At 43.3% G+C, this 20,565-nt stretch overlaps 1 protein-coding gene across 2 annotated transcripts in view; it reads left to right on the top strand.

The window, feature by feature from the left end:
* LANCL2 (LanC like glutathione S-transferase 2) overlaps window positions 1-13,488 on the top strand; it is a 50,224-nt gene extending 36,736 nt beyond the window's left edge. For both annotated transcript variants that reach the window (XM_074945281.1, XM_074945283.1), the window contains exons 6-9: window positions 2,047-2,229; window positions 4,244-4,420; window positions 8,886-8,958; window positions 12,784-13,488. In XM_074945281.1, coding sequence (XP_074801382.1) covers window positions 2,047-2,229; window positions 4,244-4,420; window positions 8,886-8,958; window positions 12,784-12,899 — 549 coding nt within the window. In that variant the 3' untranslated portion in view covers window positions 12,900-13,488. The remainder of the gene's footprint in view (window positions 1-2,046; window positions 2,230-4,243; window positions 4,421-8,885; window positions 8,959-12,783) is intronic.
* The last annotated feature ends 7,077 nt before the right edge of the window (window positions 13,489-20,565 follow it).

Consider the following 20,565-nt stretch of genomic DNA (forward strand, 5'->3'; position numbering starts at 1 on the left):
GCACCCGGAGAGCACAGCTGTGGAACCTGCCTGTAAAGATGGGGAGCCTTGTGTGGTGTGGAGTGCCTCCCCAGTATCTAGACCCCCCCCAACAGCGTGCTGGCACACATGCCTGCTCTGCAGAGACCGGGTGCCCTGTTGGGGCAGAACAGCTTGTCTAGGGACTGTCTTCTCCAGCACCCAGCCCCGCACCCAGGGACTGCCTCCCATGCACCTAGCTCCCCACCTAGGACTATGCCTTACTATCTAGCCCCCCATCCAGGGACTTCCCCCAGCCACCAGTCCCCTATGCATCAGCTGCAACCCCCTCCTGCAGTCCTAGCCCCTGACCTCCCCCCACATGCCCACTACCTTACCTCCACTGCAGGAAGCTCAGCTGTGCTGCCCGCCCTGCCCACCTGCTGTTGTGGTCCGAGTGTGGGGCCCGTGTTTGCACCCCCTCGATGGCTTAGTGCCCGGGGTAGGTGCCCCTCACATCCGACCATAGTTACAGCCCTGAGGATATTGCAGGGGCCACAGCTGTGTGCTGATTAGGCCACAAGTTGAGATCCACTGGTCTAGAGATATTTAATCCTGCCTCAGTGCAGGGGGCTGGTCTAGATGACCTCTCGAGGTCCCTTCCAGCCCTACATTTCTGTGCTTGTATGGAGAGCTGATGGATTTATCCTGTGATTACCGGTGAAACAATAATGCCCCCCACTGATAGCATAGTAGCTGACTTTGGTACTTATAACTAACTAGGCCAGCAAAGTAAACATTCCTTGTCTGACATAAGAAAAAAACAAAGTAAATAGATATTGCAGTTTCAAGGTGAACATATTTGAAAGCTGTAGATGTTTAAAGTCTTCTCCTTTGGCTCTAGGAGTGTGAATTGCAGCAGGGTCCTATTAAATGCAGATCTGCAGAAGCACTGTAATAAAATTGAGCACAGTGGGCAATAATTTAAAAAGAATGATGAGGTCCCTGTCACTGACTCAATTACTGGGTCCCTGCTACTCCCAAGGCTTTCAGGAATTTCAGAGATCATGTGGGCTTGGAAAAGAGTGGAGCCTTATTGTGAAAAATCCCATAAAGCAGGTGGGAGGGGAGGGGAATGTTAATTAGGAACACCTGCAAACCCCACAATGTACTGTACTTACTAATTAAGTATAAAGGTACTGGTATCAGCACTTCACCTAGAAGTGGGCATTCAACTCAGTGGGTTTGTTCTCCTCTATGGCAAGAATGTAAATCCTATTAACATTAATGCAAAGTCATGGGGAGTATCTAGGGGAAGAATAGCATACTTCGGGCCAGATTTATCAAAGATATTTAGGTGCCTAAAGATTTGCAAATGCACCTACTAGGATTTTCAAAAGCACTTACCTGCAACGCTGGGCACCTAAATAAATATTGAAAATCTGGTCCTTGATGTCTGTTTTGTGGATGTGATTCTTCCCAACCGACTGTTGAGCTGACTGTGTTACATCCTGCCACTCAGTTTGTTTACTTTCTTCAGCTGTCCATAGGTTTAGGAAGCTTTATTTATGATGAAAATACTTCACCTTCATAAACATTTAGAAAGATAGGTCATTGGCCACAACAGTACTCTGACAGCTGCCTTATGAAGGACACCTCACCTCGGGGAAGCATGTATTGCATGTAGTTAGGCCATTGTTTTAAAATCACACTGGGCTTATATATCTTTTGTCTTTAAAGTGTGTGTGTTATAAATAACCAAACCGCCTTCCTCCTTAAGTGCTCTCTTTTGATGTTAAGGCATTGATAGAGGTCTAGGAGTCTTGAAACTTGTGTTCTATTCGAGTTCTGCCACAGTCATTCTGGGTCCCCTTGATGTAAGTCACCCAACGTGCCTCAATTCATCCATCTGTAGAAAGGGGATAATATTGCTTCTCGTAAGGGTATTGTGAGGGTGAATTAATGAAATGCTTATAAAAAGCTTTGAGATTTGTACATGGAAGTTTCTGCGTGTGAGTGTTTGTGTATGCAAAATCGAATGGACAGAGTAAAGAACTGCATTTTAATGAGTGATTATTTTGTTCTTAGCCAGTTTCAAACGTGGATCAGGAGACCCTGACGGAGCTGGTGAAACCGAGCATTGACTATGTACGTCATAAAAAATTCAGATCTGGGAACTATCCATCATCATTAAGCAATGAAACTGATAGACTAGTCCACTGGTGCCATGGTGCCCCGGGAGTCATCCATATGCTAATGCAAGCTTATAAGGTAAGTCTTTCTCTTATACATGTGTGCACACATCCTCACGCATCCGTATGTCTACAGAGGTGATTCTTGATCTTTAGGCTCCTAGTTTTGAAATCTTGGTCTGTAATCTTTGAGTCTTTATTCGGAATGTTAAAGGTGCCTTTGATTTTAAAAATCAATATCTCTAAACCAGCTTTTACTTTAGGATTGTAGTATTATTAAGATTATTAAGACATCAGCACTTACTGCTGATGTCAGATTACAAAGATCCCAGATGCCTGACAAATATAACACGTATCCTATCACATTAATTTAGCACTAGCATAGTCTTTGTTCCTATGTATCCTCACTGGTTCTGCTGTTGTTTTCAGGTTCCGGAGCTCTGAGTCACAGAACATTAGTAAGCGACCAGTTTAATTAAATTTATGCAAATTGATTCCTGTTTTTGACAAGCTGCCTTGGCAGGTTCTCTGCTTGGTCTCTGAGTGGGCTGATGAAAAGCATTCATGGTTATCTGTATAATTACATGCACTGCTACCTGAAATTTGAACTGTAAACCTCTTAAAGTGTTGCTGAATGCAACAGAAGCCACAGGAGCACATGCTCTGGAGTGTGAGAGGCACAATGACTGGACACTGCAGAAATCCATTTTTCCCTTCCCGATGTGATGCTTTCTCAGCCCAAAATGCTGTATATCTTGAGGAGATGAGAGGATCAGGAATGTTTTTGGTTGGCAGACACTTCTTTGGCCCTAACCTTGTCTTGTTCAGGTCACATAATCAGCTTCTTTTTACTTCTCAGTCTCCTTTCTTAAAGAGCAATATAAAAAGTAATTGAAGAGAGAGTCAACAGATCGTACTCCATACTGTAAAGTAAGAGGGATTTAGGTAATGGACAGTAGCTCCTTGGAAATTAGAACCAGTCACCCAACCTTCAAGTTAAGTCATGTATCTGGACTGTCCTTGTGTGGTAATAGAACAGCTGTTCAGATAGTGAGATGTTTTCTCTGCCTTGCTGGTCGTATTTTACAAAGCTCCCTGAAACTATTTAAAAAAAAAAAAACAACAAAAAACCAAACACCTCATATTGATGGTACTATGCACTTGCTTTATGACAGCCACTGACAGATCAAAGCTTTTTAAAACTCTAAGTGTGTCAACCATCCCTTTTTTGTGTTGCTGCTGATCTGAGTGAGACCAGATAGAGAAGGAGCAGAAACTGGCTGCTTAAGACTACAGGTCTCTGGTGTCTCAGTGAAAACCATCTGTTTCAATCCCTGCTTTCCTGATGGACTACATAACCTAACTTCAGGTGGAGTTTTGGGTGTGAGTAAAGTCTGCAAGGGTGGATTCTTGGTGTCTGAAACACAAGTGAAGGTCAGGCTGGGAGGACTGCTTGTATGGTCCCGAGCACAATGGGGCTAGTGCCTCGCAGAGCTACTACGGTGCAAACAGTAATCTCCAGTCAAGGCAATTTACTGCTCTTTGGTGTGCTTCTGGTAAAGAGGCAAATGCCATACTGGGTAATATGAAATGTAAAGCATTTCTTTGACCCAGTTTCAATGTAGAAACAGGGAGGACCTGCCCTTGGCCAGCAGTTCCCATGACACCAACCAGAAGGGTTGGGGCTGAAACCCCTTGTGCCCCCATCTGTTACACGAATCTAATTAGAATAACCCTTTTGTATTTCAAGTTTAAATCAAATGCAGTCACAACTTGAAGGGGGGGGGAGTAGTAAAAAAAAGAGAGTGAGAACTCTTGAGATGGTCCACATTCATCATCTATAGAGAGAATCTAGAACTGAAGATCCCGATCTTGTGTTTTCTGTTGGTCATGCTTTCAGATTCATAAAGTCCTCTTCATTTTCTTTTATCCTGCACAGGAGGGGAAGCAGTCTGGTAAGAGAGAGGAAAATTATTGCCGTGATGGGTGGATTATAAATAGCTAGAGAATGGATGAAACGTGCCCCATTCTCCACTCCCTTTCTCTGTTGGTGGGTAGGTTGGTTGAAATTGAGTGTTTTTCTTATTCCATAGACCTTTAAAGAGGATAAATATTTGAAGGATGCCATGGACTGCAGTGACGTCATCTGGCAGAGAGGTTTGCTGAGAAAAGGGTATGGAATCTGCCATGGGACCGCTGGCAATGGCTACTCCTTCTTATCTCTCTATCACCTAACTGAGGACAAAAAGTATCTCTACCGGGCTTGCAAGGTGGGATTTACTGCATCGCTGCTTCTCTGCTGGCTACAGTCATGTATGAATTTCTGTGTGATTAATTGCAAACGTCACATCCCCTAATAGAATAAAAAGGAATAATATTTCTGTGCTACCTGTAACTTTTATTTAATTCTCAAAATGTAGGGAGTGTTTAGAATCAGAAATAGGAGTGGCCTGAAAAGATGATACCTGCTCTAAATAAAGCTAACCAGTGTTCTATTGTGGTATTAAAAATATGCTATAGGTATTCCCTTGTGATATCCGCTACAGGAGACGTCTGATCTAGCAGTGACTGTTCAGTGGTCTGTAATGATTATACTTTGGTTCATTGACTTTCACACTAGTTGTTACCTTGGGGTTCTAGAACTCTGAATTGCGTGGATTAGATTTCAGTGTATATAAAACGAGTTGATTATTTTTTTGCTGGGTTTGAGAGCCCCATGGTGTAAATACTGCTCTGAGAGCTGCTGAGTTCTAATCCCTGCTCTGACATATTGCTTCCCTTTGTGATCTTGGGAAAGTCATCTGAGCTCTGTGCCTCTGTTTTCTTATCTCACAAGGATGTTATGAGCCTTAACTCACTGAAGTTAATTAGACAGTCTGAATCTGTTTAAAATACTTCAAGAGGAAACTTGAAAAATAGTCTCCCAACTGTCTTCAAATCAGCAGTGGCCATCTGTACAGAGGCTGTGTGTAGATTCCAATTAATTTCATTGTGGAACAGTTGGAAGTTTTAAAACTATTGGTGCTCTGTTTGCTTGTATCCTCTGATATTTACTGTAACGCCCAGCAAGCCAGAGGCCTAGCTGGTATCAGACCTCAGGATTTCCTGTCTTCCGGCTCTGGATTCGTCCCAGGAGGCAGCATGGTTTGAAGGGCAGTGGCATTAGAGATGTAGATCTAAACTATTTTATAAATCACTAGCAGTCACGTAGAATGTGTAATGTCTGTAGGTCAATCTGTCTTGACCAGAATGACCATATTGGGTCAGATCAATGGTCCATCTAGCCCAGTATCCTGATTTCCAGCCGTGGCCAGAGCCTGATGCTTCCGAGGGAGTGAACAGAACAGGGCAATTATTGAGTGATCCATTCCCCTGTCATCCAGTCCCAATTTCTGGCAGTCACTGGCTTAGAGACACTCAGAGCGTGGGGTTGCATCCCTGACCATCTAGGCTAATAGCCATTGGTGGACCCTATCCTCCATGAACTTACCTAATTCTTTTTTGAGCCCAGTTATAGTTTTGGCCTTCACAACATCCCCTGGCAATGAATTCCACAGGTTGATTGAGCATTGTGTAAAGAACTTCCTTATGTTTATTTTAAACCTGCTGCCTGTTGATTTCACTGGGTGACCTCTGGTTCTTGTGTTACATAAAGGGGTAAATAACGCTTCCTTATTCACTTTCTCTACACCAGTGGCCTTCAGCCTTTCCAGACTTCTATTACTGTACCCCTTTCAGTAGTCTGATTTGTCTTACGTACCCCCAAGCTTCACCTCACTTAAAATCTACTTTCTTACAAAATCAGACAGAAAAACACAAGTGTCACAGCACACTATTACTGAACAATTGCTTACTTTCTCATTTTTACGATATAATTATAAAATAAATCAATTGACTATATTGTACTTGCATTTCAGTGTATAGTATATAGAGCAGTATAAACAAGTCATTGTCTGTATGAAATGTTAGTTACTGACTTCTTTAGTGCTTTTTATGTTGCCTGTTGTAAAGCTAGGCAAATATCTAGATGAATTGTTGTACCCCCAGGAAGACCACTGCATGCCCCCAGGGGTACACGTACCCCTGGTTGAGAACCAGTGCTCTTCCTCATTCACGATTTTATAGATTTAAGATGAATAGTCCCAGTCTTTTTAATCTCTCCTCATATGCAAATTGTTCCATACCCTTAATCATTTGTGTTGCCCTTTTCTGTGCTGTTTTGAATTCTAATTTATCTTTATCCTCACAACACACCTGTGAGTTAGGGAAGTGCTATTAATCCCATGTTACAGATGGGGAACTGAGGCACAGGGACACTGACTTGCCAAAGGCTATACAAGATGTCAAACCCAAGTTCTTCCACTCCCAGGCTAGTGCCCTTACCCCTGGACCATCCTCCTCCTCTTCTAATCAGGTTAAGTTTTGTCGTATGCCCTTTGTGGGAGGACAGAAGGATTGTAATGTCTGGTAATATATTACAGCCACTTTGTGTCCTGGAGTCTCCAAGGATCTGCAGCAGTCTTAAACATTTAAGGGATAGACTTTCAAAAGTGCTAAGGCAGTTTGTAAAATCTCTCCTGTATGCAGCAGTGTGCAACAAGATGTCCAGTCACACTGGTTACCTACAGCCATCTATTTAAATAATTGTATGGCTTCTGTCACCACAGTATCTGATCACACTGAAAGCATGAGGTTGAAGATAGAGAATCCACCCAAGAATCTGATAACTGCACAGTTGCTTGTTGGCTATTTTGTGCACCAATAAGAGGGACTTGGAAGACAGCAGGGGGTTACTGAGTCAGAGAGAGATCACTTGCCTGAATGCTTCAATCTTTCAATAACACAGTTAGTTATTTAATGTGTTTTTTGTTGGGCTTGCAACAGATTGTCCCATTAGTTGAATAAACTTGTCTGCTAGTGGCTGTAGGTACCTCTGATCTTCTGGGCCTTGTATATCTGGGATTGTTGAAATTTTTTTTCTGGTTAATAACATTGTAACAATATAAAATGGAAAGACTAAGTAGTGATCAGAGGTAGATCCTCCATCTCTTCAGTCACCTAATTAGCAGCGTGAAACAGAATCTCAGTGAAGGTAAAAGCATTTTTAACACAAACGGGACTTTTGAGGTCAGAAAGGAATTTCTTTAGAACAGTCCATCTGGGTAGATGGCAGCCTAAGATGCTTTCTTGATTAACATGCCTGTCTGGCTTTCTCTCTCCTCGCCCTCTTCCTTCTCTCTCCTCCCCCCCCCCCGTCCCCGACTTGGAGCTAGGAACTTTTGAATTATAATACAGCTCTGATACCAATTCCCCTCAGAGGCTTTCAGAAAGTCACTTATCCTCTACTTCCATTCCCAGAATAATAATGATACTTTACCTTTCATGGATGCCATGAGAAGTCATTAAGGGTAGAAACACTTTGCAGACAAAAGTCCAGTTCTGCTGTCCATTACAGGGGGAGTAATTTATAGATTTCAATGGGAGTCACACCTGCATAACTGAGGGCAGAAATGGGTCTAAAAATTATTTGAGATGAGTATTAATACTTAGTCTTTTCTAAAAGCATCACCCGCCTCTCATTAAATGAAGGAGTTATTTTTCAGGAATATGTGGGAGGAATAGGGGTGAGACTTTCCTTTTGCTTCTGATTAATTGATTCTTGGTCTAGTCTCGTGACTGTTGTTGTTGAGTGCAGTAGACCCAAATGACAAAAAAAGTATCCTATAGCTAGACTCTCGTACAAATGGAGCAATGGTGACCTCTGCTGTGAAGGAAAAGCTATTCTCTGCAAGCCTGTTCAAATTACAGGGGAAATTTGTTTAAAAAGATAGGTGCTCTGCAGGACTGGTCCAGTAATAGAGGACTCGGAGCTGAAACATTTTAGAAAAGCACAGTGCATGGAGACATCAGGGGGATAGGCGGGATCCACATATTGCTTCTGAGAGGCCCATAAAAGCTTTTAAACTGACATTGCTGTTAAAATTGTTCCAAATGCAATTTGCAAGTAATTAATGTTAGCCCAGTACTTTTAGCATTCCCTGTACAAAGTATACCAACTACTGTTAAGCATATGGGAAAACGATACAATTTTCATTGGCACCCTCTGCCCAGTGGTGGCAGAAAATGGAAAGTTCTTGAAAACAAAAGATTGACAATCTTAATGATCCAACTGTATTTATAACGATTTACCATAATGCTCAGGGTGGACAAAATAAGGTTCGTAATGTAATAGCAGTTGAATATTAAATATTCTAAATTGAAGTGTGAGCAGCGTAAGGACACAGAAATGTGATTAATGGACATTACTCATGACCACAAGGATACATTAGCAGGGAGAGGGAGAAATTGGTGCCATTATGGTGCATCCTCTGCTTGCCCTTGAAATTGACATACAAATATATTCTTGCAGCATTTTTCTTTCCTCCTTCCGCCCCGCCCCGCCCCCAAGTTGTTCAGTGAAAAGGGTAAGTAAAATCTGCCCCACTAATTAAACTGTATCACCATGTAGTGGATTTCAGTTAATCTGCATTTTCAGTTTCCTGAAAACTAACTGAAGTCCTATCCTGGTTGAGGCAGGACAATTTAATCTTGGATAATGATTCCAGTTTGTTTCTCTGCTTGAGCCTCATTGCGTTTTCTGTATATTAAAAGTTGTCTTTATGTGCTGCTGTCCAAGCTTGCAGCTGTACACATATACACTTAAGCCACTCTGTTTTCTTTTTCCCTCTCTCCCAGTTTGCAGAGTGGTGTTTAGAGTACGGTGCACATGGATGTCGGATTCCTGACCGACCCTACTCTCTGTTTGAAGGTAAAGTATTGTTGTTGCAGGCTGGGTTGTATTAGGAAGAAGCACTATCTTGTGGTAAGGCACGTGACTGGGAGTCAGAAAAGCTGAGACGTTTTCCTTTATTGGGGAGAAACCTTTTAAAAGCTGCATTCTACAAATTTTTAGTATAAAACTGGCGCCACTGGGTATTTGATGGGGCACTGGTTTATTCATTAACCTCTCCTGTGTTTGGAACCCTCTTGGGTCATAAGCAAGCATGAGTCTGGGCAGTTGGGTAGTTGTTGTGCATCACAGAACTACCCTGTAAATCATAATTACTGAGCGAGCAGCAGACCCCAGTAACAGTGTTGCAGATTAGTAGTTTGTTTCTTTGACAGAGGCATGTAAGAAAACTTGTCTGTTAGGCTTGCCTAGGGCCAGACTTAGTTCTGTTAGTCCTTTCTTGAGCACCAATATTAACCAAATTCATCCACACGGCTAAAGAAAAGAAATGCCGTGTTTTGATTAAAGGTCTTCTTGGTGTCACTTAAATATATCTAGAACGAACAAGTAAAAAAGTAGAGATTATATTTTTCTGACGCTCTCTTGTAAATCCCTTATCTTCTGTAAACTCAGAACAATAATCTTCGCCCTTAAAAATCTTTGCCTTTGAAAGTGAACCTAATGCACCACCTATCACAAGTATGGGGAATTACAGAGGATTTAATGGGATGTATTTTAGAATAGTAATGCAAGCTAAGGGCTTTTGTGTGAGCAGCAGTTGCATGCACCTCTTCCAAATGCAGTTGGGGTAAAGAATATGATTATAGTGTTTGTATTTCTGATATGGTGCCCTGAATTAACTGCTGCTTTCTGCAGCAATCGTGACTGTGTCTATGTGTGGTGGAAGCAAAGTCACCCTTGGAGTTATTTGTAGAATAGAAGCTTAGAAACTCACTGAAAACGTGATGCAGAAAGAAAGCCACTCAGGGCTGTCTAGAGGTTAATGTGACCCACAGCTACAAAAAAATTGTTACAATTTGAAGGAATTTTGCAATTTTTCTTTTTTATTTTTCTCTCTAACCCAGTTTTTTCAAGTCTGAGTCAAATTGCCCCTCCTGTGCGTACGTGCGTGCTCTCTCGCGCTCTCTCTCTCTCACACATGAGCAATTTCTGCTAAAGTCACTAGGAGTTGCATGTTCACATTGTAGGATGATAATTGGGCCTAGTAGGAAGAGAAGAGTTTTTAATATATTATTTTTGTATTGAGCATCCGAGACTCTGAATCAGGAAAACTTTCCTATTCAGGGGAACATTTAAGCATGTCTTTAAGCATATGCTAAAGTTCCACTGAGGCCTGGAACTGGGTGGTTAGTGTTAGATGTTGGAACCATGTGTGGAGATGCTGACTGATTCCTTCTTGGGGGGAACGAGGAGAAAAGCTATAGAATTTTTGGGGGTGGTTTTTTAAAAATTGTCTAATACCTACATGCCCATTATGTTTCTTGTTGGGCATTCAGATTGAATCATAGACTGTGTTCCACATTAGGAGATACTTCAATAAAGAACTACCGTACAGTAACTGAAGATTATATAGGCTGATGCTATGACAATAAATAAGCATATACTCCATATGTATAAACTCCTCTGACAGCCATAGGCTTTCTGATCCATTGTAGCACACTTTGAGCGACTTACCTCTTACATCCTTTGAGCTCCTTCCTTGTTAGAACTCTGCAGCAGCCTCTAATGTATCATTTTTTTCTGGAAAAGGTAAAGAAACAGTTTCAAGTTTAAAAAAATCGAAATGCAACAGGTTTGAATTCAGAATTCTTTTTGTTTTGTTTTTACGGTGGTCATTTAAAAATTGTTTTAAGAAGTGGTTAAGCTGTAACATTAACAAGATTACATACCATACATCAATAATGGCAGAACTCCATTTAGAAAACATTGCACATGTCTTTGTAGAATAGCAGTAGTCACTCTAAAATGCTGAGATTCTTTTATCATTCATGGAATCCAAATTTTACTTATATTAATATCCTGTATTTGTGTGGCACCTTGCACAATTGGGCTGTGAGGTTGATTAGGGCCTCTGGGCACTTCCTTCCTGCTAACAATAAATATATTAATACTTTGCTTATCCAGTGGCACGGAATTGGTGACATTATGATAAACAAGGCTTCAGAAAAGAAGAGTGACTTTTTTATTTTTTTAATTTTAATCAAGAATTTCCCCTTTGGAGACACTGTGACAGGTTCCCCCGGGGGTGCCACCTGGAACTGGGGTACCGCTGAGCCCTCTGACCTACCAGCCTATCACATTGTGCTGCTGTGACAAGCTGCACACACGCTCCCGGTCTTACACTTTCACCAGCATACACATAGGTAGGGACACACCCAGCTGCAGTTGCATGCAGGCTTTCTGACCAGCCACTGCATGTACCAGCAGTAGAAAGGCTAAAGCCAGCGTAACTCTCAGCTCCCCGGGCACACACCCCCCTCTGGGGCATAAACCCCAAATTATACCGTCTCGCGCTGCACATGGAACTGTGCAGCACGAGCTCATAGTGTTCCCCCCACCCTACACACACACAATGTGGAGAGGAATATGCAACAGCCCCTCTGTGCTAAGGTATCCACACACTTCACTCCAAACTCACTGTTTAGATTAAAACATAAAATAAATTGATTAACTACAAAAGGATAGATTTTGAGTGATTGTAAGTGATAGCAAATAGATCAAAGCAGATTACCTAGCAAATAAAAATGCAACTTAAGCTTAATATACTAGACAGATTGGATATGGATAGCAGATTCTCACCTTAAGTGATGGTGCAGGAAGACTTGTAGATTCTTAAGGCATAAGCTGCATTAGCTTCACAGCTTGGAATTCTCAGGTCTTCTTACACAGGCTAGAAATCCCTTTCGCCTGGGTCCAGCACTTCCCTGAGTTCAGTCTTTTTCTTGGGGTGTTTCCAGGAAACTTCTTGTGTGGGGAGGGAAGAACCACAGATGAGGTCACTCCCTGCGTTATATAGCTTTTGCATATGGCAGGAACCCTTTGTTTTAAAACTTGGTTCCCGGACCGGTTTGTGGAGAAATACTGACATCCCAAGATAGAGTCCAGAATCATGTGGCCTGGTCACATGTTCTTGCAGAGTCCTAGCAGCCATTACTTACAGGCTGTGTTCTCAGGAAGGCTTACCAGGTGAGAGAGAAGCTTCTCCTAGGGCCTGTTGTTTTCCCTAATGGCTCATTGCCCTGAATAGGCCTCCCAACAGCTATCTAGACTGGAAGCATCTTGTCTAGTGGGCATTACCCAGATGTAAGTATATTTGAAGCACAGATACATAGTCAATATTTATAACTTCAGATACAAAAATGATACATGCATACAAATAGGATAATCATACTCAGCAAATCATAACTTTTCCAATGACACCTTACAAGTCCCATCTTGCATAAAATACATCATTATGATATAATCGTATAATAGCACCATGAAGAATATGAGGTGCAGTATCACAGACACAATCTAAATTAGGAGAATAGGCTCTTTGATTATTGTTATAGGTTGAGGTGGTGTCCAAAATGTGCCAGACTCTTTGCTGATTCAGAGTGCCCTATAGTGTGCATAATTTAAGGCCTCAGTCCTGCAATTGGATCCATAAAGGTGAAAACTTGCACCCTTGCAAAATCCCAGTGGCTTTGGGTCTCCATGTGGACATAAGGATTCTCCCTGCTCAGAGCAGACTGCTGGATGGAGGTTTTAAAATGGGTTCTCATATATCTGGTTTGAACTCTGACTGACTGACTTTTTAAATTCTTAAGCTATTGTAATAAGAAATCAGTTTGTATGTTTCAGGCATGGCGGGAGCTATTCATTTCCTATCGGACATATTGGTACCAGAGACTTCCCAGTTTCCAGCATTTGAACTTGGACCTCAGAGGAGAGAAAACAAAGTGGAACAGGACAGCTAAGAGGTCTGTTGCAATGGAAACTCGATGTCAAGACTGACAAGACTGTCTAGTGCCTCTGATACCGAACCAACTTTAAAGCCTAAACAAGGGACAAGGAAATCCCTCTTCACACCTCTTTCTCCAAAGGACCACAAGTCATTAAAGCATGAGTCAGAAGCCATGCCCAGGTTTTATTTAAGTGATGCCTTCGGTGGTGGGAAAAGAGAGATTAAGTTTTGAACTCTTTTTTTGCAGTTGTTCTCTTCAGGTCTTTCATCAAGTGTTTGCATGTTTCTTGGTGTTGTCCATAGATGTGAGTATTTTGTTGTAAGCCAAAAGCTGTTTTCTTGTGTGAGTCCCAGTCTTGTAGCTTTTGTGCATGAGTAACAGCAAGAGCATCGCTATTTCTGCAGTGTGACTATGGATAAGGTTCCACTTGACCTGACAAATGAGAGAGTCCGGTGTAGTATAGTGACCAGGTTAATACATAGTTATATCTTAAATGAGCTGATAATTTTCAAACAAAACATAAAGCTTTTCTGTGCTGTACTTCTCTGTTTCTTCATAAGAAACATTTTTCTCCCCATCCTCTAGAACAGTGGTGGGCAACCTGTGGCCCATTAGTGCATCAGGGTAATCTGATTGCAGGCCACGAAACATTTTGCTGATGGTGACCATCTGCAGGCACAGGCCCCCGGAGCTCCCAGTGGCTGCGGTTCGCCGTTCCCAGCCAATGGGAGCTGCAGGAAGCAGCAGCCAGCATATCCCTGCAGCCCGCTGCTTCCCTCAGCTCCCATCGACGGAGAATGGTGAACCACGGCCACTGGGAGCTGTGGGGGCCCATGCCTGCGGACGGTCAAAGTTGGCAAAATGTGTTACGGCCCCCAGTCAGATTACCCTGATGGGCCGCAGGTTGCCCACCACTGCTCTAGAAGTTACGTTTAAAGAAACTGGCCTAAATTTTCAGAAGTGATGTGTGGTGGCTCAGTTTTCAGTTTGAGAAGGCTTAAAGGGACCTGATTTGTCAGACACAGGGGCTCAGCACTTTCAGAAAGAGAAGCCCCTTTAAGATGTTTTCAGTTGGGCCCTGAAAATTGAGGCATTCAAAATCATTAATAATTTTTGAGACTAGAGGTCTTCCTGCCCTACAGAGCTGCTTGGAGTCCCCTTCTTACAGCAGTAACAAAAGCAAAGTATTTCTTAGTTCCTTAAACACATACCAGTAGACACCATGAGTGTGTTACTCATACCAGCATTTCTCAACGTTTCATGCGATAGCAAAGTGTGAAACTGTGACAGCAGTTACACTTTTCCTGCTAGTGCTCTTTGGTTATAACAAGCACATCCTCTGAAGGAATCTGAAGAGCATACAGTTTACAACATATAAGTAAACATGGGGAGAGCAGGGCTGGAAGAATAGAAGTGTCTGGTTATTGGTAATTAGGAAGGCACACCACTTCTGAAATGAGAGGAGAGCAACTCATTTCCTCTCATTTTTCTGAATTTCAACAAGCCTGATAGCCCATCCCGTATAATAGGAGCTGTAAATGTTAGCCAGTTGGGGAGGTACAAAAGCATTAATAAACAAAAGTTAAACTATCACAGTGACCTGCGGTTGAAACTTGTTATGCAAAAAATAAAATAAAATAAAATGCAGATTTGTGTTGAGCAACCTCCCTCTCAAGTAGTTTCAATAAAAGGACAAACAGTCTTATAGGACCAGCTCTTCAGCAGATATGGATCAGCACTGAAGACAGTGCAGCTGCATGTACCACTGAGGATCTTTTACCTAATAATATTTTTCTGTTTCATTCAGAGGGAAGGGGTGTTGCATCGGGATTCCCGAGGAATAGAACTAAACTGGATGTTCTACACTCTAGTGTTTTACAATGTTTATTACATAAGTGCCTTCATCTGCAAAAAGGGGCTTATTGGAAGTGAAGGTTCCTTTATGTTTTATTAAGATTTCTGCAGTTAAAGTATATCAGCCAAATCCCAACTTGCATAACCCCAGATTGCCTGCTTTAAGCAGTACCTCCCCACACTCCCGCAGTTTCATTTGGATACAAGGTTTATTTCTCTACTTCTTTCCCAAAGCTATCCTGCAGTGTTGCTATGCAATGTGCACAGCCCTCCCTAGGGGTAACATGGAGCCCAGTTCTGGCCTTGTGAGCCTGGGGTAATTCAGCACTGAGGACAAACTTGGGGCCCCTAGTTTAAAGAGAGCATTGAAATCCTTCAAAAGAGAAGGTGCTGCAGATTTGTCGTCATCTCTTCTCTCTCTCCTCCAGCCTCTCCCCACCCTCCACTTTTCCTGCTAACAGTAATTTAGTTCAGATTTAATATCAGCGTGGTGTGTCTGTGATCTTGTCAAGACTCAACTGGCCTTCCGGGCATATGTTGACATAAATACGAATGATCAGTGCACCCCACAATAAGATCCTAGGACTATCTTCACAACTGAAAAACACTGGCTTTCCATCCTGTGCAAATGTCAGAACAGCGACCAGTATGGCCCATTACGCCATCTGTTGCCGAATCATTGGGCGGATTATGCCCCTGATTCAGTTTTTTTTTTGAAAGTGTCAGGAGGCTCATGTGGCTGGCTGGCTGGCTGTATGGGTAGAGAGGAAGAACGTGAGGAAGGATTTGGGGCACAACAGGGATCCAGGCAGGTGGCAGAGTGAGTAAAGAATGGAAGGGAAGAGGCAGAAGGGCATGAGTGTGAGCGTAGAGGAGAGAAGGGGAAGTGGAGGCAGTGAGGAGATCGGAGAGCAGAGGAAGGGATAGTGTCTGCAAAGTGTACCACTGGAGGCCATGTCCAATGTGGAAGTGGAAGCCCATCAGAACAATCACAGCAAACAGCTCTGCGGATGCAGGATGCAAAGCTGCCTGACAAGCCCGGCACCTCTTGTGGGTCGTGCTGTTTAGTTCTTTCATCTCACGCCCATTATGACGGCGGAGCAAACGTCGTCCTCAGACGAGGGTGGCGTGGAACAGATAATGAGTTGTTCCACAAGGGATTTTCACTTTGTGATTGTAAGCCTCATTCGCTACTACATACGGTCTGGCAGTTCTGGGAGATAACTTTGGCTAGATGGAGCCTAATGTGAATTACAGTAACTCCTCACTTAATGTTGTTTCAAAGGTAAAACGTCACTGCTCAATTAGGGAACAGGCTCGTTTAAAGTTGTGCAATGCTCCCGAAAAACGTCATTTGGCTGCCTGCTCTGTCCACTGCTTGTAAGATTTTGTGGAAGAGCAGCGACTTTACCAGGGAGCACTGCACAAGTTCCTCTTCTCCGCCTCTTCCCCCGCTGCCAAACAGCTGTTTGGCGGTGCTGGGGGAGAGGGAGGAAGGAGCGGGGATGCGGCATGCTCCGGAGAGGAGGTGGAGTGGGGGTGGGAAGAGGTGGGCCTGGAGTGGAGCAGGGACAGGAAGAGGCAGGCCTGGAGCATCCCCCAGCAAAGTCGGCGTCTGTTCTTCTCTGGGTAAGCTGCCACTGCCGCTGCGAAGGTGCTTCCTAGCGTCCTTGCCTGCAGCGGGCTGTGCCTCTGTGGAGTAAGCCGGGAGCACTTCCCAACCACAGTACAGTATAGTATATAATGCCTTTTGTCTGCCCCCCCAAAGATGTCCTTATGGGAAAATTGGATTCGTTGAACATTGTTTAGCTTAAAGTTGCATTTTTCAGGAACATAACTACAACGTTAAGTGAGGAGTTACTGTATAACAAAATAGTCACTGGATAGTTTAAAAAATACACCTTAGAGCTGTTTAATAACAGCTGATTGCCAAACCTCCAATTCACTAGTCAAAAAACGAACAAGAGAGCAGCCAGCCTGTGGCTTGGTTGGCCCGATGCTGCTGAGTGAAGTCAACAGCATGTTTTGCGGCCTCGGCTTCTTGCACACTAGCTAAACTGGCAACGTGCTGGGTAAAGTAGGAAACGCACTACTGAATGCTGGGCTTGACTCTTCTGCCCCCCAAGTCGTTTATCCTGGACCCTTGTCATCATTCATGCGAACTCCAGGGAATGCAGTGGGCCAATAGGAAGGGGCATATGGTGCGTAGGGGTGCTTTTTTTTTTTTTAAACAGCAAATTCTAGACTTGTGTTTCCAGAAACCACTTGGAGCTAAAACTTTAAAATTTCTTTACATTATTTAGTTTGCTTTGTCCACATTTAATGATCCATTTGTTGCAAAGGAACAGCAGTGATGTTAAAATCCGAGAAGGTCATTGTGTAGACGGGGCGGGAGGAAGGGCTGGTGGTTTTGTTCATCAGTGGTAGTAAAAGCCCATTAGTCTGGTGTTTAACTTGTAAAAACCTCTCTCCTGTGCGCACATGCTGTTCAGTCTATGGGAATGGTTTACTATCCATACCAGCTAATTAGTTAACTGAACTGCTCCAGAGGGTTGTAACTGTATTGAATGGAATAGGAACTCCCCAAGAGTGATAAGGCTGTGACTGACTTTCATAACCTGCCCCATAATGACATGGAAGGTCTCAGCATTGCTGAGTCTGTTTAGAGTCCTAAGCAGTATAAACCTTTATCGACTGTAAATCATCCCAGAGCCCTTTTGCCTTAACCTACTTTCCATCTCTCCTTGTTCTGTATGTCAAATCTATAGATTCTTCATTAATTGTAAAAATCACGTTGTTGTTTTTTTAACAAAACTCTCTAATCCGAAATGCCTTTCACCCTAGCCTGATCTGAGGCTAGGGTATAAAATCATGCTTATGTGGGTGGAACAATAACTGCCATAGCCTAAGAACTGTTCTCAAGGGCCCTGATGATACTTAGTTCCTTTATAAAATGCTTTGAGGCTTACTGATGAAAAGCGCTAGCTATATAAGAGCCAGGTATTATTGTATTCCATATACTGCCTTCAGGCGGTGTGAAAAACTCTTGTTGGAATCAATAAGAGTTGCATGCTTGGATCAAGGGCAGCGTATGTCCCCTGCCTGTATACAAATACTCTAACGTAAGCCTCACAAAATAAGAACGGCCTCACACCAAAGGTCCATCTCGTCCAGTATCCTGTCTTCTGACAGAGGACAATGCCAAGTGCCCCAGAGGGAATGAACAGAACAGGTTATCATCAAGTGATCCATCTCCTGTCGCCCACTCCCAGCCTCTGGCAAACAGAGGCTAGGGACACCATCCCTGTCGATCCTGGCTAATAGCCAGTGATGGACCTATCCTCCATGAACTTATCTAGTTCTTTTTTGAACCCTGTTATAGTCTTGGCCTTCACAACATCCTCTGGCAAAGAATTCCACAAGTTGACTGTGTGCTGTGTGAAGATCCACAGGTTGACTATGCATGGTCTTTTTTCCCACTGTAGCTGAAGCCCTGACTAGAAATAACTGCTAAGCCTACTGATAGTTTTTCAGTGTATTCTGTGGAGTTTCAGCTGCACAAATTCCATTGTTTATAATTGGAATCACAAAGTTAAATCCATATATAGTGTTTTGAAAATGTACCCATTTGGGCTCGTCTACACTTGACATGCTACAGCAGGAGGGGTTCTCCTGTCAGTGTAAGAAATCAACCTCCCCGAGATGCAGGAGATAGGGCAGCACTGTCTACACCGGCAGTTAGAGCAGTATAGCTATGTCTTTTGGGGTATGGATTTTTCACATCTTTGAGAGCAGTAGCTATGCCAGTGTAAGTTCGCAGTGAAGACCAGCCCTTAGTTTATAGACTGTTTGTTTGCAAGGACAAGATTAGCAAACAATTTTTAAAGCTCTTTTGCCAGCCCCCACCCCAGCAGTCCATGCTCTGTAAAGGAGGTTCTAGTTAAAACAGCACCACGAGGTTTTTTTTGTGTTTCATATTTTTTTATTTGCTTTCTGAACAATAAATAGTTCCACCTCCAAAGTTTTTCCACGCTAGCATAACAAGCAGTGAGGTTGAAAATTCACCTGTCCCTGCACTGTTTGTTCCTCAAGTGATAATGAAATGGTAGAGTTGGTGAGCCTGCTACTGGGGGAATTCCAAAGAGAACAGGTGTGGCTGTCACTGTCTTTTCCCTGGCATGGACTTAAATAGGAATTTTAATTAGAAGAATAAGTAAGTAATGTTAGATCTACTTCTTAACAGGACAAATGGAGCCCTGATAAAAGATGACTGAGGTCAGTGGAGTTATACCACGGTTAAATTTGGCCATGCCTGTACTAGACTTTGGGGTAGAGCGGATGGGAGAGTGAAAAGGCAAGTGTGTTTAAGATCAGTATCATCCTGCCAGGTAAGAAGATGATGCCTTCAAGGGCTCAGTGTACTGTGCACGAGATATATAATAAAAATATGAGGGGGGGAGTGTAACATATGTCCCTGTAGGTGGTAAACGGACTATACAAAGCAGTTGAGCAAGGGTTCTTTTCCTTTGACCTGGGCAAGAAACTCCTGCCACCCCTTCCTAAAGCAGGAGCCAGATTAACACCTGTTCTGATTCTCCTTTCACTTGCACTGATGTGAATTAGCAATAATTCAATTGAAATCAATCCTAAAAGTTGGAGATCAGAGTTCAGAGGAAGGCAAGTGAGGGAAGGGTGAGCTCAGGCAAGTCTCATTGGTAGTCATAGGGGCATTCCTGCCAGCTGGCACTCACAATCCCAGTCGCAGCAGGGCCCTGAAGGGGCTTTCCTCTTCTCCTCCTTGGCCAAGGTATGTTAACTGTGCATTCAAGCGCGAAGATGCTGGTCAGCACAAGCAGAAAACAAAGCAAAACATTATGAAGCTCCCATCTCTGATGAACTTGACTGCCCTCTCCATAGCTTTCCTAAAAAACATGCAAGGAGCTTTGAGAACTTCGGATAGAAGGTGTGACAGAAGCACCATTTTTATTTTTGCTTAGCGCTGGAAGAGTGCTTAGCTCTTGCACCCATTTCCCCCTCCTTCCAACTTTGTGGGGGGGGGGGGGAGGGATGTTCGTATGTGTGTGCGCACACACACATTCTTGCTGACCTCCTGAATTGCAGTCTACCTGTGAGAGGGAAAGGGGAAGGTTATTGCAACAAGGACTAAAACTAATTTCTCTTGTTATGGTGCCTTGAAGATGATGGGCTTAGTGTGCAAGCAGCATATGGAATGAGCTCGCACAATGTGCTCCAAAGCCTACTCACCTCTTCTGCTGCATAAGGCCTGGCCATAGTGTTTGGGGACATTAAGATAAGGAGTGTACTTCACCGGGATGCTTAGTGGCCCTGCTCCAGGTTATGAAAGTGTGGTGTGGACCAAAGAGCAACAGAAGGGGCGGGGGGCGGGGTGGTAGAGAGCCACAGGGCACAGTTGGGGATGTGAAGGGGTGAGGACAAAGGGAGAGTAGGAATCAAGAAAGTTTGGCCCAAGAAAGTTTGTCCCAGATGCATAGTGTGATTAAAGAACTTTCTCTTCTCCAGTTTGGGGGATGACCTGGCTTTACAGATGACATACCAGTCCAGTTTGGCAAACAGTGCCTGTAGGCCACAGCAGAATAGCACACTTACATATCACTTTACACTCAGCCACACACGTAGAACTTTACCTACTGTCTCTGATCACAGTGGGGAATGTTAGGGTTACACAAGTTTATTACCTTGGTGCTAGAATCAAGGTCATTCATACTGGTGAACTGCAGTTAGGTCACCCCGCCCCCGCCCCCCATTCAACTACCAAACTCTGAGACCCAAAGAGAAGAAACGA

This window comes from Natator depressus, chromosome 2, assembly GCF_965152275.1.
Source record: "Natator depressus isolate rNatDep1 chromosome 2, rNatDep2.hap1, whole genome shotgun sequence".
Lineage (NCBI taxonomy): Eukaryota > Metazoa > Chordata > Testudines > Cheloniidae > Natator > Natator depressus.